This window comes from Protopterus annectens, chromosome 4.part0 (genome assembly GCF_019279795.1).
Source record: "Protopterus annectens isolate FY-2018-M chromosome 4.part0, PAN1.0, whole genome shotgun sequence".
NCBI classification, from domain to species: Eukaryota; Metazoa; Chordata; order Ceratodontiformes; family Protopteridae; genus Protopterus; species Protopterus annectens.
Window position 1 is genome coordinate 152,446,787 of NC_056733.1, and position 21,566 is coordinate 152,468,352.

Below are 21,566 nucleotides of genomic sequence, written 5' to 3' on the forward strand. Positions count from 1 at the left end.
AAAAGCAGCACATGTATATAATAATATTCACACAGACAGCACATGTATATAATAATATTCAGTTGACAACTGATAAGCAGCAAGGAAGTGTTGTCAGAGCTGCAAGGCAGAACTAGCATGACTCCATGCTCTATGTAAACCATTCCAAGAGAAAGGGAAACATTGAAAGCTTAAAGAATGCCAGAGTCACAATGAAAAGCTATGCAGGAAGTAGTAAAGAAATGGATTCAAATAGGGATAACAGAGTAGTTGAAAAGTGAGCACAGCAACCCCAAAACATTAACCTCCAAACCTAATGAAACCATTGGGGGTGTGTAGTTATTTTAAGTGGCTGCACAATATTTCAGACTTATACACTTGTCAAGTGCAAAGAGTTCTGGAAATTACCAGAAAGACTGAAGAAGGCAAGAACTACCTTAAATGAGCTACAACCATTGAAAGACTGGCACTGGTTTAGCTTGACTGCCCACAATGCATGTGACATTTCAAATACCTAAAGGACATTCAATAGACACAAAACTAAAGGTTTAAATCTGGAGGTGGGGGGGTCAACTGCAGCGTAGTATGGCAGATGTCATTAAATTGCAAAGTACAAGTGAGCCAAAAGTTTGTAAATAGGGAATGCAATTGCGTATACAGAACTGCGGAAGTAGGTTTGTAGCAAATAAAACACTTACTTAGATACATCTCTACTATAGTTAACATATGTCTTTGAAAGCACAATAAAACTTAGTTTAATTAAGAATGCAACAATCAATGATGTATAATAAAAAGAAGGGCTAAGATAAGCCTGTTCAAAAGTGTTGTTTGCCATTCTTGGAGCAGGATTTGATGTCCTAAGTAGTGTTGCTGGGAAGAAAGACAGCAGAGTGAATGAAGAACTGGAAGATACATAGACGGAGCTGGAGACTTTTACAGAAGACAAAGAAACTGAGTCTTAGTCAGAGACAGAGAGAAATCTGTTGATCAGCTGAATGGCAATGTACTGAAGATAGCTGATGTGGATGTATTTTAAGTCGTAACCTTTTTTTTTTACTTTTAGAAGAATCTGAAGTTTTTATATTTTTGCATAATAAACCATGTTGTCTCCCAATGGTCCACAATGCCTGTCCATCTGCCTGTCTGGCTGTCTATCTATCTTTTTTTTGAGCATATAAAATATTCTGTTAGTGGCAATGTAAATGAGAACAATAAAGCATGTGGTGTGAATGTATACAATACAGTTTCAAAGATGATGTGACAAAATGGAGATCAAAGCTTGGTAGTGGAGTTAGAAAAAGTAGAAAATGACTGAGATTAAGGATGAAGAGATTCTGTATGTTTTGTATGACACTAATAACAAACAACTGACAAACAGGGTAAAGCTAGCATCCTTTTTTAACTATTAGTGTATGCTTTCACATTTCGGTACTTTTGCAAAATGAATGGAAGGGACGTAAGTTATGGTAGCAATTTAGATCAGGAGATACTCTACTTTCTGATAACTACCAAATGGGATGTAAAATCCCCATAACAGGAAAAGATGGCACTGCATTTTTTGTATGCCAAGTTCAGATACTTAAACTTTCATATCATTTTTGACACCCGATCCCAGATTTATCAAGGAGCACCAAAACTAAATGCTACATTACACAGCCAGTAAAAAGACATACATCTGTCAGGATACATACATTATATACAGTTTGTGATGTGTACTTAGTGCTACCTAATTTTATCTACCATCACCACTCTGATACTTTATTATATTCAACCTGACTCAAGTATGACTACCCTCTCAAGCATTGCATTTACAGGCCCATACATATGGTTCAAATGTAATGAGACAAAATATGCACAGTTGATTAAGTTTTTTTTTTATTTACTTTTCTTTTCAGAAATGTTTATATGCTACTTTAGTACACTCAATAGCTTATTAAGTTAAATCCAAAGCTAAGTATAGTAAAATAAATTACTCTTGTTATCCATTAAACAGCATACAGAAAAATCAACAAAACTAGGAAAAAACAACTACAAGAAACTTGGGATGTACACAAGATACTATAACTAAAAACAAGATATGAAACTTATAAAGGAAAATAACTTACTTTGAGCTGCTCAAGATCAGGCCTCTCCATACTCACGACCGCAGCCAGAAGTTGGTCCTCCAGGCCATCTCTGGTCACAGTAAAGTTAATGAGGGTACTCTGGGCCTGCATTTCCGGCTGATAGTGAGGGTTTGCAAGCTTTGTATGCAGGATAAGCCGGAAGCTGGGATTGTACTCACACTCTTTATCACCAATCTTAATATACCTAAAAGTCAGAGTAATTGAAATTGTTACAGTGAATTCAACTCAGTAAACAGTTTCCACTGAGTATACTTCTTCATATTCTGGTTATTTTTCAATCTAGGGAATGGACAAACAAACAATACCGAGTTCGATATTCGTTAAAAATCCTACCAGCTTGAAATGATTGTCTAAAAGAAACAGGTGTTGAAGTACTGACTGTTTAGTGAAGTAATCTTTATATTTGTAAAAAGCATTTTAATATAAGCATTATCTGTTTCACCTCTAGTGTGACACATTTATTATTGTTATCCTTACGGCACACTCATCTTATATCTATAATATAATTCCCACATGTCCATGTGGCTTTCAGTAGCAGATTATAGAACAAATGGACCACCTTGAAATGAGCAGAAGATACTCTTCAATGTTTTTTTTTATTATATTCCATAACTTTGTTACTCTACCAACATATTATTTTGTATAGTGCTGGCACTGTACAACTTTTACTCCATAGTATTTGCTACAATCAGAAATCGCTGTGTTCCTCTTTTCTGGTAAAACAATCAGCATGTCAATCATTCAGTTAGAATTTTACAGTATTTGCTTATTTCTTATGACTAAGTGTATAGGCAGCAAATTCCTTTCAGTTTCTAGTTTTTACCTTTTCAATAAAAGCATACTTTGTAATGCAACAAAACCAGGAACAATGCAGGATAAGGACTGATGTAAAGCTGCAATTAATACTGACCTGAGTAGTGCTTTCTCATACTCCTGTACCACTGCTAAGGTGCATGGCAAATGGAAACATGCTCTTAATGTTTAGTACTGTGATTTGTTCAGGCAACCAAGTGCTTTGCAGTGGATAACAGAACGTTAAAAATAAGGCACTGTGTTACTGAAAATATGTCAGTGAGAAATTGCATTAATTTATCCTTTCAGGGTTAAAAAAAAAAAAAAAAGAAAAGACTTTTAAGGGTAGCCACTTTGGTGTAGCAGTTAGCATTGCCACCTCACACCAAGAGATTCTCTGGTTCAATTCTCAGCTGGGCTGCCTTCTGTGTGGAGTCTGCATGTCCTCCCTGTGGTTGCCTGGGTTTCCCATGGGTGCTCTGGATTCCTCCCACATCCCAAAGACATGCTGTAGGTGGATTGGACACTTTAAATTGGCCCTAGGTGTGAGTGTGTGCATGTATGTGCCTTCTGTGGAAGTTTGGGAGCCGGGCTGGCAACTCAACACTAAAATTCCACTGCCAATTGTTCTGTAGTCTGTTGTTCCACTGTGGTAACCCCTAACTGGGAAAAGCTGAAAGGAGAAGAAAGATTCTCAGGAAAAGACTTTTATTACTAAAAGTGAAGGATTCATCTACATTAGGGTAGCACTAATCAAAGAGTCTTACAAGTCATTCAAGTTTCCATGTCCAAAAACTCAAACAGTCCTTTGTAAATCCACACCTTTGTGTGTGTACTTCTTCCTACATTCTTCCTATTGCTCCTTGGCCTTCTGTGATGTAGTAAATCCACCAGCTAGTATCTATTAAGCACCTCTTTCTTTTTTAGTATAAGCCTTCCCTTTAGCTGTCATCACATCAGCTGTTTTCAAGGGCGCCCGCAGGCAGGTGCAAGGGGGTGCACTTGCACCCCCCTGGATTTTGACTTGCTTGCCAAGAGTCTGTCACATTAGCTTTTTAATTAAAAAAAATATATACTGTTTTAGTTTATACAGGTGTTCTTCTTTAAGAACGTTCCAGTCGCGCACATGTACCTGTCACATCATGCATTGTCACACAAACAGTCTGGTATTCCTTTCTGCCCGCGCGCGAAATTTTAAATACAACATGACATTCTGTTGTGTGTCTATGACAGCAAGTAAATGGAGATCTGTAAGAGATGTGGAATTCTGTGGGAGAGCGATAGTCACAATCTGCAGGTAAGTGTTGAACCCAATAGTGTTATGTTTCTTTGTGCTCATCATTACTTCAAATCGGGCGACTAAAGGGTGAGTCACACTGGCCCGTGGCAGTTGGGACTGTGCCTCGGGCCAGCAAATTAATACTAGAAGCCCCTCAGTGAGTTGAGGCTCATTTTGACCTGCCTGTCTTCAGGTCTTACATTTCGGTTCTTTTTCATTCTGATCCCCCTTGTCTGGGCTTGGGCTATGCTGCAGAGTGGAATTAGGTCCAGAGCTCCAATATGCCAACAGGAAAGAAGTTCAAACTTAGCAAGTACATCTCTGCGTCGGCAGCAATGACCTTTCTAGTGGGCTCCACAATGCTTTTCTTTGCATTTACGTAAGTGACAATGCAGCTGTTCGCTTTAATCACTGACGTAGTAGTGTAGCTAATGATTGTTTTGACTATTGCATGTATTCACAGCAACAGGAAAGATGAAACAAGATGTGGGTCGCTGACAACTTTTATTATAAAGCATGCATGACAAAATCACTTGTGCCAGTTAACATCTTGAGTGAATTGTTGGCCTAATGCTGCTGAATTGTGTTATAACTTCTTGAATGTGGTTGTTTAATGATTTGATCCTAAAGGTGGGCAGTAGAGACCAAAATAAGTACTGAATTAACTTTACCTGCATCAGGTGAGTTGGCTTTTAAACTGTAAATAGGAAGCTGATCACATTTGGATACCTCTGTTTTCAGTTGTTTGACATATGCAGTTCACTTAGTGGTTAGTGTGCTTGTTAAGATGATCGACCAATTTACTTTTGTTAAGCATTATAATTCTTTTGGTGAAGAAAAAGTATGTCATCCTTTTGATATTTAATGGCACAACCACAGCAGACCGTGTTGTAGAACTAGACAACGAGCCTAAAACAAACCTTGAAAAAAACAGCTTGGCAGTGTCAGTTTAATGAATTGTTTAATGAATTGTGTATTAGTGAGTTACATTACAGTAGAATATTTTCAACTGTGTTTAAGTAATTTTGTTTAGATTTTCTTTGGTGTTAGAAGTTCCTTTTAAATGCAGCCTGTTTACATGGATTTTCACTACTTATTTAAAACACTGTGAAGTATAATGTTTGTATATATTGAATGTATGTGATGTTTGCATTGATTAACACTCTGGTGTAATGCCTTTTTTCTTTCAAAGTCATGTGGCATTTGTTCCATCCACTTTTTTCTAGCATGATACCAGGTGCATTGAAATTTGGTCTGCCAAGTAATGCTTTCTCCTACAATTCCTTGCTATGAACAAGCACTTGTGTACCAATTTTTTTTTTCTTTGTGAATTTTGCAGTATTCAGTACTTGTGTATATTTCTTATTTTTGTATATCTTTTTGAATACACTCACTTTTGGTCTTGTTATTCATAGTTTTTTATTTGTTGTTAGTATATTAATTATATATCTCCTTGTGCAGAAATTGGATCCACAAACATGATGTTGTCAAGTAAATTCTTATCAGTCACTCATCATGTTTTATGTTTATTTTTCTGCTTGCAGCTGCGTTTAGATAATTGGACAGGATTGATGCCTCTTGCACTTTAACTGCATTATTTGTACTTTTTTGTTTGACTCTGCAGCCACATTCTAGACCATTTTCTCTGGCTTCCCAATGCCCTCTCTCAACAACAGTGTATTGTTTTACATAAGGTAGTTCTCATGGTTTTGTTTGAAATGGAGTGCTTGTCAGATGTTCACGTCTGTAATGTGTATCCAATTTGCACTTTAATTTTCAAAGTGTAAGTGCTATTTTTCTTAAGTGTAGTTGGATATTTTTAATAGTAGTAGTGTGTGTGTGTCGTGTTTTAGACTTCGTTCCTATCAGCATATGTGATCCAGAAAGAACAGACAGCAGAATAGTCTCCATTGTCTTTTGGGATCATGGCATAATGATGCTTGGTGTAAGCATGAGCAACACATGGTCTTTTTTTATGTATTTAGATATTTTATATAAGCAGAGTTAAAAGAAATAAATTGCCTGGCATTTTGTACTGCAAAAACTTAACTTTCTAATAAAAAATAGTTGAGTAGGTCCAACATACCATTTGTCCTTGTCTTCTGGTAAAATCTTTTGTTGCCTTGATTTATTGACTCTTTCCGGGCTTCCTCACATTTTTTTCTATCACTTTGCGATCCATTGTCTTATTGTTTATTGGCGTTTGTAACTTTTTTAGTATTTTATGCTTCTGTTGCGTTCCCATAAGTTGAGACTCTCCCTTTTATCCCTCCCTCCCTCTGGCTAGTTGGCAGCAGTAACCTTGTTTTCTGTCTCTCTCCTTCATTACTTTTCCTTAGCCTGTGTACCTCATTTTCCTTATTCACACTTCCCCTCAGTTTTTTTTTCTTTTTCATGTTTTTATTTTCTGTTCTTTATTTCTTTTATACCCTTAATTTATCCTCCTCTATCTTCATTCTCCCATTGTCTGTTGACCATGTAGCAGTCTATCTGTAGTTCTTAATTAAGTACTATGCATATTCTTGCAACCTGAACAAGCCTCTGATTTTTTTGTAGCCAACTAATCAGTGTTGCAGTTTGATAATTCCTTATATTGATGGTTATGCTGTTGTAGCCAACTATAGTATAATTAATACAATCAGGAAGGTGAATCAAAGAACTTTTGTATGGTTCTAAAAATGTGTGCAAGGAGCCTATGATTTGAAAACAGCCCAAAGGTAAACTTACCCTGCCGCTGGCCAGATGCATTTTCTTTGAATGTGGGTTTCATTGCTGTTTCAGTGAATGTGGGTTTCAAAGGTAGAGAAGTTTTAATGCTAAGTCTGTTTTCATTGTAAGGCTATTACTTTGTTTAGGTTTAGTAAATGTCTATCAGTGTTTGTGTTATAACATTTGAAATAAAAGTTGTAAATTAAATCCAAACATCTGTAATCATTGTAGAAGTAAAGCATAAAACAGTATGCACACTGAGAAATTTGAACAGTGTCTATGGCAAATAGGGAGAAATAGCCAAATAATGGGACACTGGAATGGCTTCATGGGTGGGGCTGCGTGGGTGGAGCTGTGTGGGCAGGGCTCTGGGTTTGCACCCCCCTGCAAAAAATCCTGCAGGCTCCCTTGGATGTTTTCACTTAGTTTCTGCTGCTGTTTACTCTGTTCTACTGTAATGTCTAATATCGGTATCTTAGCTTAAAAACTGTCATATGTTCTAAGTCATATTTCTTGTAGTATGAACACCCATTTGATTGTACTTAATATGGAAAAACAGCCTGTTTATATCAACAGTAGTAATTTTACAAGAAATCCAGTATATTTCTTAGTTGTTTAGAAAAAGTCAGCATATTTCATAAATGCTAATATCCAATATGCCACAACTCCAAAGCACAAAACCCCCAGTTCTTTACTATTTAGGATGGACCATGAGATATGACTAACATATCTATATTGGTGTTTATGTTACCTGGTCCAAAATCATCTTGATCACATCTGGGGTGGTCAAAACTTTGTCTTGCTTATCCGTTTCATGAACTTCCTCATTCTCAGCATTTTATTTATTAATTTATTTATTTATTTGGAGTTTGTTTACCAGGATGGTCCACTGGGCCACAAGGAGCCCATTTTCAATGGAGTACTGGGGAGAAAAGCTCCAGTAAACACAAATATAGTAAATTTCAGAATTACAAGATTACAAAATAACAATCATTACAAATTTTGCAAAACAATCAGACATTAGAGAAAAAAATACATGGTAACAACAGCTGCAATAAATTGCCATTTGATGGAGCAAATGCATGAAAAATCCCATTATAAACAAATTAAGGTAGTATAAAGAATGCAAGTTCCTTCAGGAGATTATGGGCTAAAGTAGGCTATTAGCAGATATGATATGTTTGGTATAGAGAGAATTATAGTAGGATGTTATACAGGATGAGAGCTAGAGCATTCCCATTATGAGATAAGGTGTGAGTGAATAAAGTTTTAAAGACAGAGAGACTGTTAGTGGTACGGATAAGAGGTGCACGAGAATTCCAGTGGCGTGCTAAGCAGAAGGCTAGATGATGTTTGCCTGGAGGGCGGGCAGGTTTATGTAGTTCTATTAGATTTTGAAGTTAAATCAAAGGCATCTGTTTGGAAGATGCATTTGGAAGCTAGAGGCAAGGGAGGGGCAGATAGAGGGGCAAAAAATAAGTTTGTGTGCTTGGATAAGTTGAATATGGGTAAGATAATTGGGCAGTTCAAGCCAGTTCAGTTGGCGCAGGGAGATGCAGTGATGGGTATTGGATCTGTGGCCAGTTGAAAATTTTGAAATTTTATAGTAACAGGAGGAGAGTTATGATTTGAGGGAGGATTGTAGATTGGTAAGGATAGAGGCACCATACAGGAGGGAAGGGATGAGATATGTGTTAGCAAGAACGAGTGTGGTGGAGGGAGAGATGAAAAGGTTGTGGCAATAAAGCATGCCAAGTTTCTTGTGAGTTTTTTTATTATTTACATGAATATGGCTATCAAACTTTAGTTGGTCATCGATGAGGATTCCTAACAGTTTAGCAGTGGAGACTGTTTCAAGAGGAGTGTTATTTCGACTGGTGATAGAGAAAGAGTTTGTGTCTAGGGTGATGCTTTTAGAGGGGGGGAATATCATTAGTTTAGTCTTGGTTGCATTAAGTGTTAGGTTATCATCTAGCATCCATTGTTCTGCAGAGGAAAAGGCATCTTAGGTTAATTTTGTTAATGAAGAAGTGGAGGTTGCAGAACAGATTATTGTTGAGTCATCTGCATATTGGATGAGGTTGGCATTAAGGATGGCACGGTAAAAGTCGTTAATTAAAATAGTGAATAGAAGGGGGCCTAGAAGTGAGCCTTGGGGCACACCTGTGGGAGTGTTTAAGAATGGCGAAGTAGCTTTGTTTTCCACTTAACTGCTTGTTGCCTATTTGACAGGTAAATGGTGAACCAGTTAATAGAGGAGTGGGATAGATGTAGTTTAGAGAGCTTAGTAAGAAGAAGGTTATGAGAGATGGTGTCAAAGGCCTTAGAGAGATCTAGGAGGAGGGTGGATACAATATGACCAGAGTCGCAGGCTTTGTTTACAGTTTCTAGGAAGGACAGGAGAGTGGCGGTGGTGGTGGTGTTATGGCCGGGTCAGAATCCATGCTGGGTGAGAGTAAGAAGGTTGTTGTTTATTAGACAGGGTAGGAGTTGGAGGTGGATGCATTTTTCGAAAAGTTTTGAAATAGGGGATAAGATAGCGATGGGGCGAAATTTGGAGATTTCATTATTGTTACCGCCTTTATGGAGTGGAATAATAAAGGCCTTTTTCCAGAGCTGGGGAACATAGCATTCTGAAATTGATCGATTTATTAGGATTCAGACAGGGAAGGCAATGGCTTCTGCAGCTATCTTTAGGAAGTAGGAAGGTATTTCATCAGGTGCATTAAAGCACAGTTTCAATTTTAGAAGAAGTTTTTTTATGGTAGAGGTGGGGATGGGGTTGGGAGGTTGGGAGCTAGAGATACTGGAGGGGAAGGGAACATGAGGAGGGTATTGTGGGGAAGCAAGATTATCAGTGAAGGATGATGTTAGTTTGGATATGGAATCAATAAAGAATGAGTTGAATTGAGTAGCTAAATCCCGAGTCAGATGCATTTGGGTCGAGGCAAGAGTTTTTTTATTTTTTTTTATTTTTATTTTTATTTATTTAACATTTGTTGACCGGGAAAGTCCGACTAGGTTCCACAGATCCTGTTTTCAGTGGAGGCCTGGGGAGAAATGCTCCAGAAGCATGTCTTTAGAATGTGGGGGGAAACCGGAGTACCCGGAGGAAACTCACGCGAACGCAGTGAGAACATGCAAATTCCACACAGAAGGCACCCCAGCCATGAATCGAACCAGAGAACCTGTTGCTGTGAGGTGACAGTGTTAACCGCTGCACCACTGCACTGCCCAATCTGGGTTAAGAAGAGAGGAGATTCCATCCCAGAATTTTTTAGGGTTATTGTTGTGATGGGTTTGGAGAATGTAAAGATAGGCTGTGCAGTCTGAGTTAATAAGTGTTTTACTTTGTTGTGAAGTGTTTTGTATTCATTAAGGGAAGTAATAGTTTTTGTTTTATGGTAGTGTTTCTAAGCTTTATCATGGAGTCACATGGTGGCTAAGGTATTCTTAGTTAGCCAAGGGATGGAGTTAATTTTAGTGCATTTTGTTTTCCAGGGAGCGAAGGAGTCTAGCAAGTTTAAGAAGGTTTTACTGAAGTAGGTAATGGCATTTTCCAGGGGTAAAGTTTTGAGTGGGTTCCAGTTAGTACTTTTTAGTACATCAGACAATGCATTAGGGTTAAAGTTTTTTTAGGTACCGACTAGAGGTGTAGGTGAGGGAAAGTTGTAGGAAGGTGGACAGATGATGGGTGAAAGTGGGAAGGTGGTCACCTAGTGGCTCTGGAAGGGTACCACTATTGGAGATGTAGTGAAGATGGGGAACTAGAATCCAGTCTAGGGTACTGCCAGAAATGAAGTCTTTGGAATGTCTGGTTATGGAGTTAATAAGCTGAGTGAAGTTATAAAGATTTATATTTAGAGAGTTAGTAGGAGATTGAATTGTGTCCCAGTTAATGTTAACACCACCCCAGGATTATAGTTTCATTAGTGATATTGGTTGAGAGCCAGGAGAGAATGTTCTCAAGGATTGGGACATTGTCTCTGGGAGGGATATACAGGGTGGTAATACAGATACATTTGTGTTTGTTTACTTAAAGGACTAGAATTAATTCAGCATTACCAAATTTGGGGATAGGTTTGGAGTAAGGGGTCACTGAAAGGGATGAGGAGTAAAGAAGAGCAACACTGCCTCCTTTTTATGTGTTCTATCATTTCTTTTTTTTTCAAAACAGGTTTATTGTTTTAACATATAAGAGAAATATCATAACAATTTTATACAAGTAATTAAAAATAGGCATTATTATAATATTCAACAAAACAACTAAAGTATTTACAAAGACATCCACTACAATCAGATCAATTAATTAAACTAAAATACCATGTTATTGAAATTAAAATTTTTTTAACAAATTTTGTAAATTATCCCATACAATATAATAAGATGTTTTTCTATTTGTTCTTGTCCTAATTGTGTTTATTTCCATATGACACACTATATTCATAACATTTTTAAATTCATTGAACGAAGGAGGTGTATCTGAAATCCAATTTCTAGTTATTATTTTCCTAGCCACTGCTAGAATAGACCATAACAAGGGAAGCTTAACCTTTTTAACACTTTGAGGTATAGGTGTGTTGAATAATATAAGAGATTTAGAAATAATGAAATTATCTGTAAAAAGAGCCTGCAAAAATTCATTAATTGACTTCCAGTATTCTTTCAATTTTATACAGTCATAAAACATATGAGCCCAGTCAGCATTAATTTCTACATTACATCTCTTACATAAATTATCTTTATTATTTATTTTATTCATCATCAAAGGTGTATAAAAAGATCTATGTAAAAATTTCCATGTATAAAGTCTCCAAACAATGGAAGACGTAGTTCTATAAGCAGATTCCAATATATATTGTTTATCTTGTTGATTTGGTGGGTCCCCATTAATAGAAGGGAAATAATTCCAGTATGAATCTACACTGTAAAAAGTTTCTTGTCTGATAATTTTATGTATGTATGAAAGTTTACCTTTATCAGAAACTTTATGTTGTAAATTTAATATCAAGTAATCAATCAGTGTTGGAATAGATTCTTTAACTGTTCTAGACATTAGATCTATTTTATTAATGAGATGTTGTCTAAAGGTCTGAACCTCTAACCAGCAAGTTTCTCTTAGATCAAATTCTTGTTTTAAGAAATCTAGATTTTTAACTTTATTATCAGATATCAACTGATACCAGTACTTTAGATCATTATCTATAGCTAAATGAGTTCCTTCAGAAGTAGATGACAAAAGCATACTCTGAGTATACATTATAGGGAATACAATAAAATTCCATTCCCTATACTTAGGGTGCATGAATATAAAGTTACGATAACTAATAATAATATTTAATGGGTAACAAACCATATGTTTAGGTGTAATAGGTGAAGTACAAAATTCCTTTAGTAACCATAACATGGAGTTATTTACAATCATATTTTTATGTGTTAAGGAGATTTTCATGAAGTGCATACTAATTAGCTCCCAATAATCTTTCCATTTTGCGACATATGACTGATCTATTAATAAAGTAATAACTTTTACAATAGAAGAGATAGTATATAAATTAAAGTCTGGAAAAGAAATACCCCCTTGAGACCAGCTATTAGTATGTTTCTTTAATGCAATCCTAGGTCTATTAGGTGCTCATAGGAAATTTAACATTAGTGTATTCAGTTTCTTGATAATTATTTTTGTAGGTGGAAGTATTATTGATTGTATTAAGTATAAAATCTTGGGGAATATTATCATTTTAATAATTGTAAGTCTCTCCTCCATAGTAAAAAACATATTATTCCAGGTATTAAAACGATTTTGTATATTAAGAAAACAGGTATTATAATTATTATATATAGTAGATTTAATATCTTTACATAGTATTATACCTAAATAAGTTATTTGACCTGAATTGGGTACATATTTAGTAAAATCACTAATGAGAATATTTTTTCGTGTATATATAGGTAGTATTTTAGTTTTTTCTTCATTGAATATTAAACTAGAAATACTTTTAAAATTCATCATGTTATCACATAGAGACTGCATAGAAGAATTAGATCCTGCTGATGCAATTAGAACATCATCTGCAAAAAGTTGAATTTTGGATGTTGTAATTTCATCTATTTCAAAACCCTCTATGTCAGTACTGTTTCTGATCAAATTAGCCCAAGGCTCCATTACTAAAGTGAATAATAGTGGAGAAAGTGGACATCCTTGTTTTGTACCTTTAAGAATGGGTATTTTTTGTGAAACATATGTTCCTACCTTAATATAAGCCAACGTTCCTTTGTATAAATGCTCAATTAGATTTACAAATGCATCTGAGAAGTTTGTGCACTTCATTGAGGTAAACAGATAGTCCCAACTTACTGAATCAAATGCTGAACTTATATCAAGACTAATAAGTGTTAAATCTTTCTTTTTCCTATTTGCAAAATCTATTAATGTTAAAGTTCTTCTTATATTATCAAAAGTATTTCTATTTACAATGAAGCCTGTCTGATCTATATCTATAATGCTGGGAATGATTGTCTTCAATCTATCAGCAAAGATACTCATAAACATTTTATAATCAACATTAAGTAATGAGATGGGCGATATGAAGAACATCTAGTTGGATCTTTATTAGGTTTTAAAATTGGCGAAATAAATGTATATTGCCAAGATGGGGGGGGGGTTATTAACTCAGTTTGGGCCAAAATAAAAACCTTATGTATTAATGAATATGTACTTTTAGAAAGGATTTTATATATCTCTGGTATAATACCATCATTACCCGGTGCTTTGTTTGATTTAAGCTTATTTATTTGTGTAATAACCTCTGTATATGAAATACTTTTGTCCAATAGTTGAATCTGTTGTTTATTAAGCTTTTTATTCATGTTTGTGGTTATAAACTCCTTTATTTTATCTTTAGGTTCCATGTTAATGTTATTATGGTTAATTTTGTGAAAGTGATTTCTAAATTCATCTAGTATTTCTGGTTTACTAGAAACATTCTTCTTTTTCCTTAGAGAAAAGATTTCTTTGATATGGTTTTGTTTATTCAACCTTTTTGTTTTATTTTTAAGTCTATGTAAGTATTTGGGGCTTATTGAATAAGGCAAAAACTTGTATTTCTCTAAAGTTATTTTAACTTTATGAGTTACAATTTCTTTGTATTTCTCATTTAGTTTGTTTATTTCTTCAATAACTTTCTTGTCCATAATATTTTCTTTATTATTATGTTTATAAGAGTCTAATTTACTTTGAATATCTAACAATTCCTTATCCCAAGATTTCCTTTTATTATTATACCATCTGATACTTTGTCCATATAGATATGATTTTAAGGCATCCCAAACATAAACAATGGAGACTTCAGGAGTATTATTTATGTCTAAAATATGTTTTACTTCTGAAAGTATATATTCTTTATAGACTTTTAGTTGAGTTAAGTATGCTGGTATCCTTTTGATCTGAACATTATGAGTATTTTTTATCATGAATTCAAAAACAATTGAATTATGATCAGATATAGGACATGAAATGATTTTGGAATTAATTAAATCTGTTACCATCTGGTTAGAAATAAAAACCCTATCTATTTTTGAATAAGTTTTGTATCTGTTAGAAAAAAAGGTGTATGGTAATGATTTTGAATCTATCTGATTATTAATATCATTCAAATGATAAGAATTAGCAAAATCATTTAAATGTTTTGCATTAGATGTAATTCTTCTTTTCCCTATAGTGGTAGTATCACTTTCATGTAGTATACAATTAAAGTCACCAGCTAAAATAATATCTCCTACAGAGAATGATATCATCTTATCAAGATGATGTTTCACTGTATTAATACCAATTCCAGGTATCCAATATACATTAATTAAAGTGCAAGTCTTCCCATTAATTTGTATTGTAACCATACAAAACATTCCTTTGTCATCCTGATAAGACTTAATGGTTTTAGGAATGGGCATACTTTTATTCCATAAAATAGCCACTCCTCTTTTTTATTCTGAGTGTGCTCTGAACTAACCAATACTGTATATTTGTTTGTGGCTAGTTTATCAATATCTTTTTTCAAGAGATGGGTTTCTTGCAGGAAGACTAAGTTGGCCTTATGTAAATTAATGTATCTTATTAGGCTTGCCCTTTTACATGGATTATTCAATCCATTAATGTTTAAAGAAATTCCTTTTAAAGATGTCATTTGGCATTTTTAAAACTTAAGAATCTTATGATCAAAATAACAAATAACAAGATAAGTAATGTTACATCTGCTCCTTTAGGTGTACCTTTAAATATAGCTGTATTTATTGAATCTCTTATGGGATTTTGTATAGGATTCAATTTTGTTTGTAGTGACAATGAATGTACAAAATATATTGTGGATGTCAAAACTATATACAAATAACAATGAACAAGTGAAAATAATGTAAGGATTAAACCTTGCATCCAGCCTGGAGTTATAAACTCCAACTTAGAGTAGTATTTACCACTCAAGTTAACCCCTACCCTAAGCAGCAGTACCTCAGCTACCACCTTATCAATTTAATACTAGTTATATTTAACTGAGGTTAACAGTTTTCAATTCAATTATCTAGCAAGACAAGACTACACAATTGGTAAAACAGCATCATATAAACTAAAATAAACCTTTTTTTTTTTTTTTTTTTTTAAACTGTTCATACTACTATATACATCCATGTAATATAAAACACTTGTATTCAAATAATCTTGATGTTAGAAATCAAGAGGAGAGAAAAATAAGTTCTAACATTCATTTAAATCAAAAACTTTGGCTAATATGATTCAGACATTACATATATTAAGATGCATCTATTTTCTGTCATGTAAATGCAATTAACAGCTTCCAAAAAAAACCTTGAATTGCTTGTATATGAGCATTTACTCAAACGCATTATTGTCAATAGAATAAAATATTGTATTCATAGAAATTGTTATAAATCATACTGCATAGTTATGCAGATTCTCAGAAACACTTATATACATATATACATATACACACACACACACACACACACACACACACACACACACATATATAATTATATATATATATATACACACACACACACACACACACACACATATATATATATATATACACACACACACACACACACACACACACACACATACACACACACACACACACACATATATATATATATACATACATACACACACAAACACACACACATACATATATATATATATATATACACATGCATACACACACACACACACACACATAAACACACACACACACACACACACATATATATACATATATCTGATCTCACTGAGTTGTGTCCTTACTGAGCACCATCTTACTTGCTGTCCCTACAATAAATCTGTCTGCTTTATACAAAATAATGCACAGCAAACACATTTTAGTAACCAGATTTTACAACCATGCTATACTACTGCTTTAAAATATATCACATGACAATTTCTTCCAGTATAGAGTTATAAAATTATTTATGCTTGTCAATCAGATGAATTAAATGAGTTATAGAAATGTATATGTTTGGAACATAAGTTTTAACACAGATTATTAAGCTGCTGTTAAGTAGATTTTCAAAACACTTGAGTAAATGTTTCATTTTCTATGCCTTCTAAAATAAGACATTTACTTACTACAAGAAACTGTATCATTTAAACTCATTATAACTGACATATTTTATGAATTATAACATAGATATTTAAGTAATTATATAAAATAACTCACATTTAGATGTTAAAGAGTTAATTTTCCTTCACATAGTCGCATTTGTATCATTTCTATTTCCTGGTAGAGTGTCACTTCTGAATCTGTGATGTGTCAGTGTGATATCTAGGTCAAAGGTGAGACTAGCTGCTTTCAGCTTCTCTGTGAGAATTCTGAGAGTTGAAGCTTTCGACGTAGCTCATGGACACTGTGCATGAGACAGCCCACATCCCAGATTGTCTCTCTTAACATTTTGGCAGGAAACTTATTAAAAACTAGTGACAAACATTCATTTAGCAGTGTAAATGCATCTAAACATGACAAAACCTTCACAATGCATTTTACATGTTATTACAGCCTCTATGTAAGTGAAATTAGGCACAAAATTATTAATAAGTAATAAAACTCAATATTTTTGTCCCAATTCAATTTTATGCAAATCTTATTATTTACTGTGTCTATATGATCAAAAGCATTTCTATATATTAATAAAGAAAAGAAAAAGAGAGTAGAAAGTAAAAGGGTGTAAGGCAGAAATAAAAAAAAATGTAAGAGAAAGCTATAAGAAGTATATACAATGGAATATTACTTACTGTTTATATTAATAGAGTTAAAAATAAAACATTATTTACTATTATTTAGTTCTAATTATTATTAGTTAAAGCATGACAGATTATTTACAAACAAGCATAAGCAGTGTAATCAAGAAAGTATAATTAGGAATAGCATTTGAAGAACATATAAACTTTTTACAAGGAATAAATATGTTATTATTCTATTAATCATATTTTCATTACTCTTCTCTCCCTGCCCTCCCCCACCCTTTACCCACTACATAATCTAAATAGAATGTCATTGTTTAAACAAAGAAAAGAAGAAAAGGAGAAGAAAAAAAAAGATAAAGAAAAAAAATGTATCAAATTACTGACCTTACTTCTCCTTTTCAGAAAGAGAAACAAGTTGAATCACAACTTGCCATTAAATATCCAGATATTTTGAGTAGTTATGAAACAAAACATTTCTTTGCACACAGAGAATAACTTTGATTAAATCTTTTTCAAAATATTTGTTGCTTCTTGGAAATGCAGGAACTATATTTAAAAAGATTAATAATGAAATAAAATGATGAGAGAAAAAAAAAAACATAGAACAGATCATTTGTTTTTTAGTCTCTTCTTCTCCGAAGTCTTCCACGAAGTTTCAGTTGCCAGTCTCTTTAATGAAAATCTAGCCCATTCCATTTCTTCTATTTTATCCAAAATCTTATTTTTTTTGATAAACAGTAAGGCAGAGTCTAAGTCATTGAAAATTTTAGGACCATCAGGAAGGAAGATTTTAAGCTTGGCAGGAAACAGAAGGTATGTTTTAAACTGTGCTTTTTTAAGCTCCCTTATTAGTGGCAGAAAAACTTTTCTTTTAGCTATTACCATGGAAGAATAGCCATTGTCAAAACGCACAGTTGTCTCATTAATCTTAACAGGAGCTTTAGCCCAAGCAGATTTAAGAACCATCTCTTTATCAAAAGATGATAGAAATCTAACTATAACTGATCTACGATAGTTTTTGTTAGAGTTAGTATTAGCTATAGATCTATGTGCTCTTTCGATACCAAAAGAGAATGTTTCTGGTAAGTCTAAAGTTTTAGGGAGCCATGTTGTTAAAAAAGAAGTAATATTGTTACCTTCAATATTTTCTGGCAGTCCAAAAATCCTAATGTTATTGCGCCTCGATCTATTTTCCAGGTCATCCAGCTTTGTTTGTAAATGTGTATTTTGTTTCAGCAGAAACTCAATGTTGATTTCCTCTTCTTGTATTCTATTTTCCATGTCATTCACAGCTTCTTCTATGCCTGTCATCTGGATCTTCTGTTGTTGCAGGTCTATATGTAACAAGTCTATTTGTTTTGTAGTTTTTTCTATGAAGGTGTCTATTTTAGTATCCATTTTATCCATCTTAGCAGTAAGTTGCTGGATTATAATTATCAGAGACTGAAGTTCTTTCTTGATGCTGGAGTCTTGAGAATTTGTCTTACTGGAACTCATTTCAGACTGATAAACTGACAGGAAAATTTCCAAAGTGATTTCTGACAGGAATATTGTTAAGATTTCCTTTCTTTTTTAGATATAGTTCAAGAACAATATAAAACAAACATATTTAGAAAGAAAATTACTTCAAAAATTAATTTTTTAAGTAATTAATTCCTGTCAGTGTAATGAAATTGGTGGAGCTGAAGAAATCTGCTGCTATCCTGTGTTCATCCTTGGCCACGCCCCCCTAGAAAAAATTGTGTTCTATCATTTCTGATAACACAATAGTTGGGTGGGGTCAGTTCTGAGTCTTTTATGTGCAGTTTAAGCCATGTTTCAGGGATGGAAAGAATATTGGGTTTGTTATGGGGAAGCCAGGCATGGAGGGTAGGGATTTTATTATATATGCTCTGAGCGTGTAATGCTGTGAAATGGAGGGATCTAACAGCTGGATGGGGAGGAAGAGATGTGTGCAGGAGAGGGGCCAGGGTTTGGGTGTATATATCCCCAGATTTAAAGATAGAGATAAAATAGTGAATGTGACAGAAAAGGTATTTAGGTTGTTTAGAATCTTGTTTATAAGTTGTGAAGTTTGTTGAGATGGGACTGTTATTGATTGGAGCAGTGTTTTTGTGGTAGGGTATGAGTTTATAGGTGAAGAGCATAATGTTATTGAGGGAGTAGAGGTTAGGGGAAATGCAGATAGAGCAGTGTGTGTGCTGCAGAGATGATAAGATAGTTGAGTGAAATGGAGGAGTGTGATTGGCACAGAGAGGTCTGGTAAGATAGTGTAAGTAGGATAAGGAGATAAGAATAAGTATTAGAGTGAGAAAAGTGACTGGTTTGACAGTATTGGACAAATGTCAAACTTGGTCACTTCACTCAATTTCTAGAAGATGAGAAATAATGCTATGGAGCCATGTGGAGTAGGGACAAAGACAATTGGCTGTTTAGTTTACTTTGGCGTTCCTCCATAACTCCCAGTTTAAGTGCCCTTCTCACTTTTTCACTTATCGCCTTTCTTTGGGACTCTGGCACTATATATGATTTTAGGTTTGCCTTTTCCATGGTACAGATCCAGTACTGTGCTGAATTAAGTTTGTTTGAGCAGGGAATGCTATTTCTTAGACAGAACTCTTTTTCTTTTCATCCTAAGACAAAATCTCATCTATCTGAACAGTACAGAGAATACTCCTTGGTTCCATACCATTCATATAATTCTCAGATCCCAGACTAACTAGTGAATCCTCAGGTTCCCTCTATGTTTTCACAGCTTTATTTTATATATATATGTGTTTTGATATTCTCTTTAGTTTGCCTTAACTTAAAGTTTATTTTGTTCCTTTTCTCTATCATTTCAAATGCTTCTATAGCATCTTGGTAGAACGTTGTCCTCAGTAGAGTGAACTATCACTAACACTTTGACCACTGATTTAAACTCCAAGAGTCTGGCATGCCAGTTGTATACACCCTGTTGCATTCCTTGTGTCCCCTTTTACATATGTTCCTTCACTGGTGAAAGTTATGAACCTGTTTTGGTACTGTGTGAAATGCATTATTACACTTTTAAATACAGGAGGTTCTTTTGTTTTTCTCAAGATTCCTTAGCTCAGACCAGCAAGTCTAAGGATATCTCCAATACTGAAGTATCGGTAGCCGTTACTATAGCTCACTAATGAACCTGTTTTGATTTATGCATTATGGCACTGTACATAGGAGATTTAATGCTTTATTGTGTGTACTCACATGTGAGTGTGTGTATCCGTGTGTACATGTGTGTTTGATCACTTCTAATGCAATCATTTGCTAGTTAGATGAATCAATACATAATCATTATATACATATATATATATATATATATATATTTATACATATAAACATATCCTTGAACACATACACATATCCTACATATATATATATATATATATATATATATATATATATATATATATCTATATATCTATGTGTGTGTGTGTATACATATATATATATATATATATATATATATATATATACACACACACATACACACATATATATATATATATATATATATATATATATATATATATATATATATATATATATATATATATATATATATATGTATATATACACACACATATATATATGAACACAGAAATGTACATATTGCATGTAGCCTCTAATTTATATTAACCTATTAACCAGGCACAAATATGTTTGAATTCTTGCCATTCATATGTATGTATATATATATATATATATATATATATATATATATATATATATATATATATATATATATTCTGCATTCAGCAGAAGATGCATGGTTATTATCTATTTCCCTCTTCATCATATCAGCTATACTTAAAGCTCCATCAAACTGCAGAAATATTTTCTTTTTTAAAAAATGATGTGTAATTAATTACAGTCTCTCCAATAGTAGATCATTTATGCAGAGTCTGTTACCTTCTTCCTACTCAGAAATAAGCAAAGAATAGTAGTATTGCTGGAATTGAATTCATCCTCAAGTCTTGGTAAGTACCTTCACGAGGCGGGCCCCGTTTTTACAAAATCTCTGCAAGATAACACTGATATATAGAGTGTAGTTGTCATATTATATATCATGGACAGAAGTAGGTTAAAAAACAAAAAAAAGACAACTGGGAGCACAAGTCCCAGGATAAAAAAATTCCCAATCCTGGTAGGTGCACTGGTGTCAGGAATGGAAAAAATGACTGTAGAATCCTCAAGGCACAGAAACATTAATGCAATGTAACTAGGCCAGACAAGAAAGAATATAAGGTGAAGGATCAGATGAGAAGGAAAGAAGTATGAAAAATGCATAAAGATAGTTGCAAACACAGAAAACTCCTAGAACAACTTCATGTTGATCAGGATCTAACAGAGGAATGGTTAAGGAGAGGTGAATTTAAACCAAAGATGAAAGGTTAATATTGGCAAC

General features: G+C 34.0%; 1 protein-coding gene across 1 annotated transcript in view; it reads right to left on the reverse strand.

The window, feature by feature from the left end:
• Positions 1-21,566, reverse strand: part of DNAH9 (dynein axonemal heavy chain 9) — a 3,419,770-nt gene that overhangs the window by 349,007 nt on the left and 3,049,197 nt on the right. Inside the window, exon 55 of the mRNA XM_044069722.1 lies at positions 2,085-2,289. Within this exon, the coding sequence (XP_043925657.1) occupies positions 2,085-2,289 (205 nt within the window). The remainder of the gene's footprint in view (positions 1-2,084; positions 2,290-21,566) is intronic.